Here is a 14,595-nt window from a genome sequence, read left to right as displayed (position 1 = left end):
AAATCCTGTCTGCATATTATCCCATACGCTCTGTTGTAAAGCGTCTCCAGATAACACTTGTTATGAATTAGCGCTATACAAATAATGATTGATTGATTGGCACAGATATTAAAATGTAAGTCAGAAACCAGCTCAAGAGGAATGGGTTCACAGTCACACTGTTGTTCATGAGCAATACAAGCCTGTCAAGAACACAGTTTGACTGACCTGGTGAAATTTCCTGGTTCTTTTGAGTTTTGTCTCATGTGTACCCTATGGGATTTATAACTCTTACATGACTTTCTAAAGGCATGTAAAGCAGAACTGGATCTTTCAGACTGTGTGGAGCAGAGTAGTCCACCGTCAGCTGCTTGCTTACTTGTTGGTTGTGACAGCTTTTGAGCACTATATGATGATGTGTTTGGTTGTAGAAGCAACTCAAGTGCTGCTTTCTGCCTCTTGTACTGTTGTTACTGCCAAAATCGACCCACTTTTTAGCTGCTTTTGTTTGACAAGGATAACAGCTTATATGTAGGCTATTGATTGTAGAATGTGCTTCACTGTTTAAGTGTTGATGGTTGTTTGTTTTTAATGTTTTAATTGGTGGTGCTACTGCTGAGCCAACTTAATGTGTGCAAAACTTAAGTTTGGCATAAATGAAGTTGTCTCCAAATTGGTCTTTAACTCAACTGAATCAAAGAAAAAGTACCAAAAGGGGACCATTAGATGTATCAAACTATAGTTCAAATCATTAATCTATAGGATCTCATTGCTGTTCTGCAATTTCTCCCCCTTGTCTAGCTGGTCTTATGGGGTCATATGACCGTTTACCTTTTCGGATACAACTTTGATCATGAAATGTGTAATAATTTAAAGTCTGCATGCACTTAAGTAGACTATAATCTTCACAGTATTTTAGTATCTTTAATGGCATTCTGTCAATACCGTGTAACATACTGTGTCTTTAGTAGGCTCAGGCCTAAGTATTGAAATATCTTTAACAGGCTATCAAAATGAATGAAATAAATCGGGCACCTTTGATTTAAAGGCATTGAACAGACAAAGGCACATATCTATGTGAGTGGCACCAGAGATGTGAGAAATTCAATTTTTGAGTTGGAAAGAAGCTGCTCTTGTTTTGGTGAAATTGTCTATTTAAATGAATGACATCAACTTCCGGAGGAACTTTTAGAAAAAAAAACCCAAAAAAACAATTTAGAACCTGCTGTTTGATCCCTTTTAGTGCCGGGCAGTTGACGTGAAGCCTTCATCATCACCGACTTCACTCACTGTTAAACTCCCCACGGTGATGATATTTCATCAAAACATTTGCTGCACTGCTGCGCGCGCACACACAAATTTCACAGTTGGACACAGTGGCGTTTTTCGCGCGCGCGCGCGCACACACACCTCCCCTCCTTCCTGCATCATAGCCCGCTGTTCCCATCACACGTTCACGTAATACTCCGTGAACACGCTGACTTGTTGGAAATGCTCGAGTATCTCAGATCTGTCTGATAGCGCACACTGGCTGCAGGATCAGCGGAGGGAAGAAAGTGAAGCCAAACCAAGAAAGCACACTCCACTATTAGACTGAGGATTGGATTATTGATTAGCACCAGTTGACTTCATTGAAGGTAAGTGAGCGCACTTTGCTTGATCTTTGGCTAACTATCATAAGATTTTAGAGCTCTGCTGCCAAAACGTGAGAAGTGGAGAAGGTTGATGAATAACCTCCGAGGCTGTTCAACTGTTGTCTTCGGCTCTTCTCACTCTTAAACCGAGGACATATGTTTGATTTCGAAAAGTTTGGCGGCAATAAAACATTTACACTGAAATATGGCACGTGCATACAGGATAGTTTTTATGCGACAGCACCATATTTGGGTTACCTGTCTGATGCGTAAATGGTCCACTGTTGATTTTAACTGTGTAGCTGTTTGAGCAAGGTTTTCACTCATATTCCATAATGTAGCCTGCTCAGTGATGCGTTTCTTTTGTCTTTAGTTTACACATAATTGCACTAATGAGCAACAAGTTAATTCACATTATGAGCTCAATCTGCGCCTCAGTTTTACAAAAGGTATGTTTTTTCTTGATGCACACAGACTGCAGCAGCTCTTGAGCTCACAGACTCGTGTCCTTGCCTCTTTGTCATTATTTGTTATCATTCACACTAAAAGAGTTTGTGTATACAGTAATGTTCCAATTAAGGCCAAACTTGATATAGACTCCATAGGGTGGAAAGTTCTCTGACATATCCTATTATTGAAGATGCCCATCTTTGCTTAATAAAATCATACTAGAAAACCACAGTGACATGCCAAAGTGTGTTAGTGTGACCTCAAGAGGTCTCTGCAGGGGTTCCGATGTGATGTCAATGTCATTTCAGTATTTTGTAAATGCAATTGGGAAAACATCAAGGGCAACAAATCAGAAGTCTAACATTCATTTTAAACTGCAAAATTTAAAAGAAACTTTGGGAGACTGTGTTGCACAGGTGGCTGATTTGACGCAGGAAGGCTTGAATGGCGGTGGCCCATCTGCTGGAGCGTGCTAAGAGCTGAACACTTGTAAGGGATGTCATGGACACACGATGATACTATTGAACACTTTATTAACAGAGAGACCTTAAATGATTAAACAAAGTGCTATTTCTTTTCATACAGCTCCTGATGCTGCAATCCTTTTCAGACATCAAGCCACACACCTTTTTATTTATTTATTTTTTTTTTTACAGGTGTTTCATTTCTCTGCTCTTCACGGCCTTGATGGCTCGTTCTGATGAACAGCGCCCGATTCATCAGTGAATAACCTGTTCATAAGGTCCTTTTTCAATAGAGCTGCAGCCTTTTGTTTATGTAACAGGCTTCACACTGAATTGAACGTGTTACCTGGATCATGGTGTGCGTCATTAGGCATTCAGCTTATTGTTATCATGAGTTCCTGGAACATCCTTTTTTTGCAAACACTGTTTAAAATCAAATCGATGAATGCAGTCTCAGTCACGTGAAGTGGCAGTGGTGTTGGGTAGTTTTGATGTCGAGTACGCAGAGAGCTGCTCTGCACAGACGGTGCCATGGTGCACTGCATTCTGTAGCACTTGGTGACCATGGCAACAAAACAACATCAGAAGAAGCTGGTCAGATGAGCTGGTGATGCCAGAAGACTAGATGAATGGTCGACTCCCAGCATTGCAGAGCTCAGCATAAAGGAGGAACTGATTCATGCACATCACCATGTCCCTCCTCTCCACGGACTCTGAACAAACACATTTCTCAATCTTCTGTTCATGTGTGATGTAATGTCCTTGAAAATTAAACGTGTAAATGTGTTCTTTGTGTTCACAGCTCAGCAAGAACAACATTTAGCTCATAAATGTGGCATAACAGGCTTTACAATTTGGCTCAAAGCTCATCAGCACCATCTGCCCCCTGTCACCAAGTCATTCTGTTTGAAGAGGCTCGACTGTGGCTAAATCCACGGCTCCCTCCAGCCTGCTCCCACTGCTTGACATCACTTTGAACAATTCATATTAACATTATTCATCAAAATGCACCAAACCCCTTTTTTCGTAGTTAGGTAATGGAGCGCCATTACACCACACTCACCATTTTTCTCTTTCAGCTGTATCATAAATCAGTAGTGTTATTGTTCCCAGTGCCCTCAAAACTGAATTGAGAAGATGCTTGAGCATTTTCTGTTGTTATTTCATAAATATCCTCCTACACACAAATACGCTCACACAGACAAACACACACAGTTACATACTTCTCCTTGGACACAGACAAAGTGTGCTAGTAGGACCAATAAGGAACTGTTACAAGGCAACAGCAGACATTATCTGTAAAAATGAGCCACTTCAGGGTTAGGGTCAGACACTTTTCATCCCAGTCAGTCAGTACGCCTCAGCAAGTATATCAGTGTCTGGTTTTTAAAAGTTAAAAAGGATTGGGTCAAGGCACTTCTAATCAATCTATCAATAAATTGATACCTATACAGACACTTGTGTTTTAAAAAAAATTAAGCCAGTTCATCACACTTTCATGGAAATCTAAAATTATGATGGCCGGATTTTGAGGAGACAATATAACAATGAGACAAGGTGACAGCTGTATGACCCTGTGTGTCCCTTTAAGACCTAAAGTCTATTGTGAAAACAAGCAAGTCAGATTGATTTAATATCCGGTCCCACATGCTCTACTCAACCATCCAATAGCCAATACGTTTAAGTTGTGCTACCAGTTTTCAGTAAATATTTCTTATTGCACTACAACTTAAAGCTCCAGTGAGGAACTTTTGGGTTATGTTGCTTTTGACGACCCCTGTGGACAAATCGTATCACTTTGCTGATCTTTTACTGTACATGTGCAAGTATTGTTTTCTAATTGGAAATGTTATCCTTCTTTTTTCTTCTTAAAGTCTTAACTTACAACGATGAATTTTTGCTTTAAAAAATAAATGAAAAAGGCTGTGTCTGCAGCGTGCGGTGAAACTTTTCGTCTGGTTACAGACATAACAACCAACTAGAAATAATCAATCTTGTTGCTGGTGGTCTTTGTTTTTTTTGTTTTTTTTCAAAGATTTAATTTTGGGCTTTTTGTGCCTTTTAATGTAGAGATAGGACAGTGGATAGAGCTGGAAATCAGGGAGAGAGAGTGGGGAATGACATGCTGGAAAGGAGCCAAAGGCTGGAAGACGCGCCCGCACTAACCACTGTGCCACCAGCGCCCCAGTCTTGTTTATTTTTAAGGTCATATTAACTCATCACTATTAATATTGTTCTGTTTTCTAACCAGTTAAAAACTGCCAACAGGAGCTTTAACTTTGATGGAAACACAATCATCTACCGTATCCTCTTCAAACATTGTGACTATTGCTCCTGTGCTCAAATAGCTCCACAATATAGTGTTGTATTGCAACTTGCAGTAAGGAGTTTCGTAAAAAATACATAGTATCACTGACAAAGAGAACTAATCATGTAAGTTTTTATTTTATTTTACATGTTCCTATTTGGAGGTTATGGCATGTATTACTTTAAAGCAAATTCATCTGAATTGGAAGTGTTTTACCTTCACCTACTTTTGATGCTGCTAGAAATTTAATTAATTTCTGATTTGAAATCTTTATCAAATACAACAGCTCTGCAACAGCTCTGCCTTCGTCATTTTCTACGCTAGGGTCTTCAGTTTGATCTGCAGCAGCCTTAATTAATTAAGAACACTTCATTCAGATCTTTCAAAAGGAGAAGATAAAGAAATCCTGATTCAGCAATAGTCAAATGCCTCCTATCTTTTTCTTCTCATCGTGCAGGAGAACAGCATTTTATCCTACTTTAAAATGAGGGAGAAGAAGCGGGCTTACTGTTGAGTGTTTGGTGCACTGTGGTTCTGCGAGTTAATTATCTGAGAACAGGTGTTGGGATCTATGATGCATTTTGCCGTATAAAGATTGCATTAAACGGTCTCACCTCAGGCTCACGCTTATGAAGAAACTTGTCTCTGTGTGGGCAGTAACGTTTGTCTTTGTGAGGCAACAGAGGCCGCTAAAAGTGCTAAGTCATGCCTAAGAGGGTCATTCAAGATGCTAAGAAGATAAGTTTTGTTAATAACATCAAATGTGACCACAATTTGGATTATGTAATTGAATAAAGCTTCCAAAAACACTCACATAAGAGGCGACAAAAAGCAAAGAATAAGACGTGTTTGTTCTTGTGTGCGTTATTTGTTGCTTCTTTTGTGTTTGATCGAGCATCATGGCACAGTCTTGAGGCATATATTAGAAAATAAATGATTCTTTAGCCAGTGCAGGCAGTGCATTGTGAATCAATGTGAGAGCCAGTAAAACAGTAATGTTTAATCTGGGTATTGTAATTGTTTGATTCATGCAGAGGGTATGATTTAGCTCATAATCATCTACCAAACCGTCATCATACTGCAGACACATGGTTTACTGATAGCGCTCCTCTTTAACACAGAGGGGCCAGCTCTTGCATTTAGCATGGATATCTGATTAATGCAATATGTCATTGTTTAGACTGTAGAGCCGCAGCCTGATGTGCTATCTGTTTAAGCAGTTTGCAAAATTACCTGATCCTTTTCAGTCACACCAGGGGGAAATGTTCTTTACTTGTGCTAAATTAAAGTAACAATTCAGACTGAAGTAAAAATCTTTGTCTTGGATAAATCTAAAAGAAAAAAGCTGAATTTAAATCACTTCAAAAATTGGCCTAATTTATGTTGACAAAATGCACTATGGGTAATATCATATATATCATATCCAGGATCCAAGCAAGATGTAACATCTTGTCTTTCATTACATAATTCTTATCTTGAGATATATATATATATATATATATATGTGCTTCTGTTTACCTGTTCGCTATACTATTTCTCTATGTTCTTATTTGCCAAGTCTAATTCCTTTTAGGTGTAAAACCTACCTAGCTCAAAGCCCTGACACTGATTCTCAAATGTTCTATTCTAAAATTAAAGACTACAGTGATACTTCACTTATGTGAAAAATTTAAAAGTTTGTTGTTTTGAAAAGTATTTCACGGATCATCTGTTTGGTTTCGTATCACTTCAGGAACTCCATCAAAACTTTCCATAAATGGCTACAATAACTTCAGTTTCCACTTCTAAGCACTTCCACTAAAATAAATAGCATGAACTGCAGTGCGGCTCTGTACACATCAGGCCTGGATGAGTATACTGTAGATAACATGAGGGGCCGGTGAGAGATCTTATTTTAACTGGTACGAGTACCTCTTACAGACACACGTATTACTGTTTATGTACTTCAGTGCAGAGGTGGATAAAGCTGTACCAAATGTATTCCTATCAGTATTTTATAGAAAGGATCAATCTTGTTTGGCTTGTGTAATTCTTCTAGTGGAGGATTATTCAACGTGTTCTGGGGTGACTTGCCCGTTATGGGAACTAAGCTTAGGTTGCATGTAAAAAAGTTTAGCACTGTGTTGTTGTAAAATAGATTCAGACCAATAAGAAGGTGTAAAGATGCCAATTTCGGATCATTTGTCGTGTTCCATAAAAACATCTCATTCTAATATAGCCATGTTAGTCCATTATTAACCTCTGAAACATTTTAAGAGATAAAGAGTATGACCAGTAGTTGCAAAGACCAGTTTGATGTTACAGTACAGTGACATGTTGACTTATCACGCAAACAAAAGAGGCCATGTGATCCATCTATGTGATGGTGGAGAATCAAGAAATAAACCCTCCGCACTGTTGCACTGCTACTTTCATTCTCTGTTAAATGTAGGACTGCTTCCAAGTGAATCAAAAAATGTCATGAATATTTTTTCTCCCTGCTGCGTGCGGATCAAAGACAGAAAAGCTCCATTTAATCAGTTTCGATAAAGAGGCTTAAACGAGGAACATCAGTGGAAACAGAATCTTTTCAGTTATAATAAACAAGTCATTTACATAAGGTTACACTTCATACATCCGCTTCACGGCTGAGCCTGGATCATAGAGTAATGAGTCCCCTTGTGGACAGTAGCATACTGGATACAAAGCTTATTGTCTTGAACATTAAGTATTTATCTTTATTCATTATATAATCAAACATTAGACCTCCTGCAGGAGATGGTCTGCTTTGTTGCTTTCAAGTAATGAACAATCACGAAGGATGTTATTTGTTCTCCTTGCAAGAGCATTCTTAAAAGTCCATGTTAACATTGACATGACCGCTCTTTGATGTGCTATGACAGATATAACTGGATTCTAAAGCAGTCAGAGATCTGTGCCTCTGATAGGGTCTTGACTAAGGCTCCAGACAGCACCTCAGTCAGATTTTCTCTACTCCCACTCTCCTGTGCTGGCTCCCATTTCTAACTGAAAGGCCTGCCAACAACCGGCTCTGTCTTCCATACAAGCAACCCAATTCACCAGCTGCTAGTAGTGAACATGTATAGTATTCTGCCGTGCGGCTGCAGCGATTCGGGCCATTTGACATAATTACGGGATTACCACTGCAGAACGTATGAACAAAAGGGTCCGATAGGTACTATTTTGACAACGTCAGACAGTAACCTCTCATTTAAAATCTCCAACAAAGATTCTTATTGCTCAGTCTTCAAAAAAAGGAAATTATCCAGTCAGCCAAACAAACCTATATTTATTTATTTATAGAGGCTGTGAAATTGGCATAGAAACCTGTTAACTTACTTAACTTCTTTGTGTTCAACATTAGAAATGGTATGTTGGTGCAGAGATTTATCTTGCCGATATTTGGTTGAACAGATACTCAGCAGCAGGAAGCTCTGTTGCTCTGTTACTCTGGTCTGCAACAGAGTGACCACTGAGTTTGACTGAGACTGTAATCATTTATTAATTTATACTGCTAAGAAAAAAACGCTTGATGATTAACATCTTTTGAACCATAATCAGTAAACAGTAGAGTCTTGTGTCAGTAGTCAAGTCAAGTGTTTGTAGTCACACATGAATGAGAAGCTCTGCTCTCAGGCTGTTTTGGATTTACACATGATTAGTGGATACATGTGCAGATGTCCCTGTTGGTCAGGTATTTAGTATTTGGTTATTTCATTTCAAAAAGATTTGAAATCACCATGTCTTCAATAGATTATAGCTGAAATGTCATATACTAAAAATACTTTTTTTTTCCTCCTTCCAATTATAGGACTTTTCTTTAGAGAAAACATCTAACTGGATTATAATGATAGCTTTGTGAGCATGCATGCATATTTCATTGTTTTAGTATAATTCCCTTTTAAATAATTTATCTCCCATATGTACTTCATTAAAATAAGCTTCCTGCCATAACGTTCAGGTAAAGATGTAGCTTACTGAGGTCCATTAAGTCTGCATATCATTATAATGTTGTGCGTAGTTACAACTCCATCTTTAAGTGGCTTTTTTCTAGAGAGTTGGCGAGCTAATTGCTTCATCAACTTTTAAGAATTTTGTCAAAAAATGTGAAAAGAGAAGACAAATGTGGGCTAGCTCAAGCACAGGGTAAAGTTTATAAGAGTATTTTTTTAACAGTAGAAAACAGACCAATGAATAATTATACATCTGCTGCTGCTGCACAGACCTGACCTACTGCACAGCGATGGAACCACGGCTGGTAGTTTGACAGAGTTCACTGAAGATGATGTTATTGGAAAATCAAATTTTGTGTTGTTTTGCTCCTGGGAAAATGTGAAATAATTGGCGTCCACTGCCTTGATTACACTGGCCTACTGTGATTTATGATTCAAAAGGTTTCAGAGAGATGAAACACTTATAAATTATAACGGCTCCCTATACTGTAAATGTGCACATTGATTTTTTTTAAGTCCATTTCCTGTAAAGATCCACCACTGAGCAATTATTTTTCTTATTCCAATTATTTTCTGTAATGAAACACTTTATAGGCACAATCAATTTACAAGAATGTTCTTTTATGATCTTCAGTAATGAGACAGCAGCACCAGGCTCTTCATCTGTGTTCAGCCCCCTTTACTCCATGTAAACTAGCTGTACTATTCAGGAGGCTCTAATATGTTGCATATGTCTTGACAGGTTGTGTTGTGGCAGGACTTTCCCTGGCTAAAGGGCACGAGCTGCCATGCCATTTGGCTGCCTGACACTCGGGGAGAAGAAGGATTACAACAATCCCTCAGAGGTCACAGACAAATATGACCTCGGACAGATCGTTAAATCGTGAGTACATCCATGGCATAATGTTAAGAAGCGCACAAAGACGTAAGAGAAATGTGCTGGAAAGATCATGTATGTCTCTCCTTTTGTCTTTGTAACAGGGAGGAGTTTTGCGAGATATTCAGGGCGAAGGATAGGAACACCTTGAAAATGTACACCTGTAAAAAGTTCCACAAAAAGGACGGCAGGAAAGTGAGGAAAGCTGCCAAGAATGAGATAATGATCCTTAAGATGTAAGTTCAGTTATGAGATTCTCCTTATAGAGACAAAATGTCCTCCTTCTTCAGTTTGAACCAAAGACACAGACAAATGTGTTTGAAGAAGGCTGCAAACGGATATTCTTAAGTCACTAGTCCCCAGGATAGAAAGCATCAATAAACCACTGAAGCACTGGATGACATGCACCGTAGTGTACAGGATTTTACTGCATACATCTTTCTGCTGTAGTACTCATTATATCATAACAAATACCCAGCAGAAAATAGCCTCAAACACTGTTTGCTTAAAACAACAGTGCAAATTGTGTCCTGAGAAATGTTATTACCTTATTGTATTTACTTGTTGTACCTACACTTGTGTTTCAATGTGTTAGAATGTTAGAAACAATGCGTCACAGACTGTGAACGTCAGAAAGTAACAGATGAATACATCTCCATCACAAAACGTTGGATTAAATGGATGATGACAAGATACAGAATCCATCAACCATTATCTATATAAAAACACATTGTTAGGTGTTATGTATTGCAGAATAAGAGCATAAGGTCTCATTATGTTTTTAGAATTCATTGTTGCTGTAATTTGGTCCCATTTTGCTTAATATCGACACGTAACAAAAAGAACAGATCCACAAGATAATGAAAGGATATCACTCGACTAATCAATTTGCTTCATTCAGTTAACTGTTCATTAATTCAGAGCAGTGATCATGATAGAGTATCAAAAAGCCATAATTACATTAAAAAAGTGTTTCCCTCACATAGGTGGATTGTTGTGCTGTCATACTATAAGTTTGCAAAGCTATGAAATACAGTTTCTGATGGCTACTCAGATATCATGTTCACCTTAATCATGCCCATCATTTGGCATGTAGCTGTGTTGCTTGCAGTACTCATTGACTCTGTTGCTTATTTTAACCCCACTCACATCAAACCACCCTGCCCCCCTCCCGCCCCCACCCTTACTCTGTCTTCCTCCTTTTCTTGCTTCTCAAAGGCTAAAACATCACAACATTCTCCAGCTGGTCGACGATTTTGAAACCAAGAAGGAGTACTTCCTTTTTCTGGAGCTGTGAGTATTATTGGCAGCGCTTGAGAGACATCTTGGTGCAGGCTGGAGTAAACAGTACTGCCTCATCTTGCAAAAGACTGTTTTTCAATATCTTTTTTGCATTCTTGTCATCAACAACTGACTTGAATTACATGTTTTGTTGTCCCTTCTTTTCAGTGCCACGGGCAGAGAGGTGTTTGACTGGATCTTAGATCAAGGATATTACTCTGAGAGGGACACCAGCAATGTGATGAGGCAGGTGTTGGAGGCCGTGGCTTACCTGCATTCTCTGAAAATTGTCCACAGAAATCTTAAGGTATATAACACTGCTGACACCTAGTGAAAAAGAACAGCATTTCACCGCAGGCTAATTAAACTGATCTTCAGGAATGCTTCTCATTTTAAACCTCTCTTTGTTTACTCCCACAGCTGGAGAACTTGGTGTACTTTAATCGTTTGAAGCACTCAAAAATCGTCATCAGTGACTTCCAGCTAGCAAAACTGGAGAATGGACTCATTAAGGATCCATGTGGGACTCCAGAATATCTGGGTAAATAACATAAAGCCAGTCTGTAGAAAATGTAAAGATTAAACTCTATTAATTGCCAGAAAGTCGAAACAAACTTTGTAAAGCTGAAGCTTCAAACTTCTTCCTGCTTTCAGCTCCGGAGGTGGTCGGGAGGCAGAGATATGGACGACCAGTGGACTGTTGGGCCATAGGTGTCATCATGTACATACTGTAAGTATCCAGCAATGTCTTCACAGATATACATCAGGTGTTTTTTAGATATATTCAAATGATTTGGTCCAAAAGGTTTGATATCCTTATATTATTGTTCTTCCAACTCAACAGATTGTCTGGAAACCCTCCTTTCTATGATGACTCTGATGAAGAAGACCCGGACAATCGTGACAAGAACCTTTTCCTAAAGATTTTGTCTGGAGACTATGAGTTTGATTCACCATATTGGGATGACATTTCAGATTCAGGTAGAAATTAAAAGCTTATAAAAATGTGGCATGTTGTCTGAAGGCATACATTTTGGAGAAACTGGTTAACGTTATTTTTGTTGCTTGACAGCCAAAAACTTAGTGGCATCTTTGATGGAGGTGGACCAAGATCAGCGACTGACCGCTCAGGAAGCCATTGCACATGAATGGTAAAAAAAATATTAAGTAAATTACAAAATTTGAAGTCACATAAACAGAAGTAATGTGAAGTTTGATATCAAATATATAACAGAATGCTTGTTCCTTACTCAGGATTTCTGGAAATGCAGCCTCCGACAAGAACATCAAGGATGGTGTTTGTGCACAAATAGAAAAGAACTTTGCAAAAGCAAAGTGGAAGGTAAAGCTTCTCACTTTATCTCACATATCAGTCAAAACCTTTTGCTCATATATCATTAATCACGTACCTGTTAGACAAAGGGGTCTATCTTAAATGATATTGGATGTCATGCTCTACATTCAAGGTATTTTTTCTGAAATACACAAACATTTTTAACGGATAGTGTATTCCCTGTTAAAAACAACATTGGCAATTGTAGACAAGCTGTTGGAATGTCAGTCATCCCTGTGTTGCCTCGTCATTCTTTCCTTTTCCTCTCTAATTTGTCCTCTCTAATTTGTCAAAATCATGCAGATATTGTCTCCAATTAGTCTTCACGGCTATTTAATTTGTTTCCAAAGTTTCTTCAATCCCATTTTTATGTCAAAAGTAATATTTTTGAGATGAACATCTTTTTCTTCCACAAAAACAACAGCGTGTTGTCATGGGAGGATGATTTCAAATTGGCCTAAAAAATATAATAATCGAAAAAGTTCAAGTATAGCTTGATATTTTCATTGAAGTACCATGCACTAGAATAGATTAATTGAAGTGTAGGCTCACTGTGTGTTTTTATCATTTACAGAAAGCTGTCAGAGTGACCACCCTCATGAAGAGACTTCGGGCCTCCGAGCAGGGAGATCCTGCTGCTGCAGGGGCTGCAGCTGACCCCAACACACCCGGCGACGCTGCTGGTCCGCCACCTGGCAGTAGTGGGAGCTTTGCTGCCAGTATTAAGGCTGCTCTTAGTGAAAAGGCTCCAGACACACAGACTGCAACCAACCCTACACTCTCCCTCCCCATTGCAGCCAGACAGGCGGAGCAGCCACAGGCGCGCTGCAATGGAGATGTTCCCCAAATGTTGCCGCAAAGCAAGGGAGACTAGGCACGAGAAGAGACCCTCGTCCCACAACACATGTGCAGTAGAGCCAATACATTTGGCAAGAGAAAACCATGTCAATGCTGTTTAACTAACCCCCCCCCCCCCCCCCCCGTTTGCTGAGTTCCTCACAGCATCATGCTTTTACCATCCTCTTAGTCTTGATTGGTCTTTTGAATAGTGTTCTCCACTCTCCCTTGTTATTTTATGTAGAGGTCCCTTTAAAGCTAGTTGCTAAGTAGCTCTTTTGTTGTTTCTTTTCCCTGAAAAGTGTAAAAATTCATGGTGTAAATTAGTGAAATCAACCCATCTGTATTCATCTGCTCTTTGTATTGAGGTGTGGGTGTCTGTTTGAGCCAATTGCTATTTTTTTGGCTTCAGAACTTACTAATCTAAGTTCATATTGTTACTTAAAATTATGAGTTAAAAGCATTGGTAAATTGATAACAGTGAGATTTATAAGAAATATGTCAATTTATTACACTACTTATTTAGTTATTTCTTAAAAAAACACATACATCTAATTGGAATACATCATGCTGATTTCTTTGTCAAATTTACTTATTAGGTAAAAATGAGCTAAACATGATCAAAAAATGTATTCTTCTTAATTAGATATGTGCAGTACAACTTCAGTCAGCTTAGATTTTTATGGCAGCAAGAAAGCATACTTTTAAGTTTAAGTGCCTTAATATTTGTTGCAGTTTTGTGCTAAAATGTTTCAAAAGAAACAGCTTCATTATAATTGCTTACTGATTTCTTTGAAATGTTTTAGCGGTTTTCTCTCCTATATTTAGTTCAACGCTGCTGTATTGATACTCGTGTTCTGTCCTATTTCACACTTAAACTGAAATACAAAAAACGACATTTAGAGCATTGTATCTGGAGTGATGTTTTAGCTGTTGTTATTGTGTTATCACTCGTAATTTGTAAATTTCAGTGGTTAAAGCTGATTCCATAACATGTACCACTATGTATATTTGCATTGTATACATGTGTATTTTTTTATTTGTGTACTTAGCAACATTTAGCTGAGCTAACAGGTTGCTATGCTTGTGAATGAATAAAACTAGCAATACTCTTATTGCTGAAACTGACATTTTCTCAAGTTGTCATTTAATGAAAGACAGATATAGATATAGATAGATATTAGATATAGGAAGAGGAGCCACACCACCAACTTCCATCTCATTTTTAGCCATCTCTTAGTAAAATATATCCAAGCAATGTTATTCATCATCGAATAAATATAATTTAATATATTTAAGTATATTTGGGATCCTTATTTTCTTTCAATTTGAAAATCTTTTTTAATATAAATTGGTTCGGACCAAGTTTGTGTGACATTTGACTGATCATAGCAAAACAAAATTGATATTTGATGTGAGATAATATTTAGAGTGAGTGGATGTATTCCCCCCCCCATCAAATCAAATGTCTGAGGAAAA

At 38.3% G+C, this 14,595-nt stretch overlaps 1 protein-coding gene across 1 annotated transcript; it reads left to right on the top strand.

The window, feature by feature from the left end:
* Positions 1-1,434: 1,434 nt before the first annotated feature.
* LOC109980557 (caM kinase-like vesicle-associated protein) lies at positions 1,435-14,244 on the top strand. The gene is made up of 11 exons (XM_020628935.3): positions 1,435-1,616; positions 9,531-9,671; positions 9,770-9,901; positions 10,884-10,958; positions 11,115-11,253; positions 11,367-11,487; positions 11,601-11,676; positions 11,791-11,927; positions 12,019-12,097; positions 12,201-12,288; positions 12,854-14,244. The coding sequence occupies exons 2-11, from the start codon at positions 9,577-9,579 to the stop codon at positions 13,151-13,153; spliced, it is 1,242 nt and encodes a 413-aa protein (XP_020484591.2). The 5' UTR covers positions 1,435-1,616; positions 9,531-9,576; the 3' UTR covers positions 13,154-14,244.
* The last annotated feature ends 351 nt before the right edge of the window (positions 14,245-14,595 follow it).

Source organism: Labrus bergylta, chromosome 5 (genome assembly GCF_963930695.1).
Source record: "Labrus bergylta chromosome 5, fLabBer1.1, whole genome shotgun sequence".
NCBI classification, from domain to species: domain Eukaryota; kingdom Metazoa; phylum Chordata; class Actinopteri; order Labriformes; family Labridae; genus Labrus; species Labrus bergylta.
Note: the sequence above shows the minus strand (reverse complement) of the source record. Positions and strands in the feature narration are given on the sequence as shown.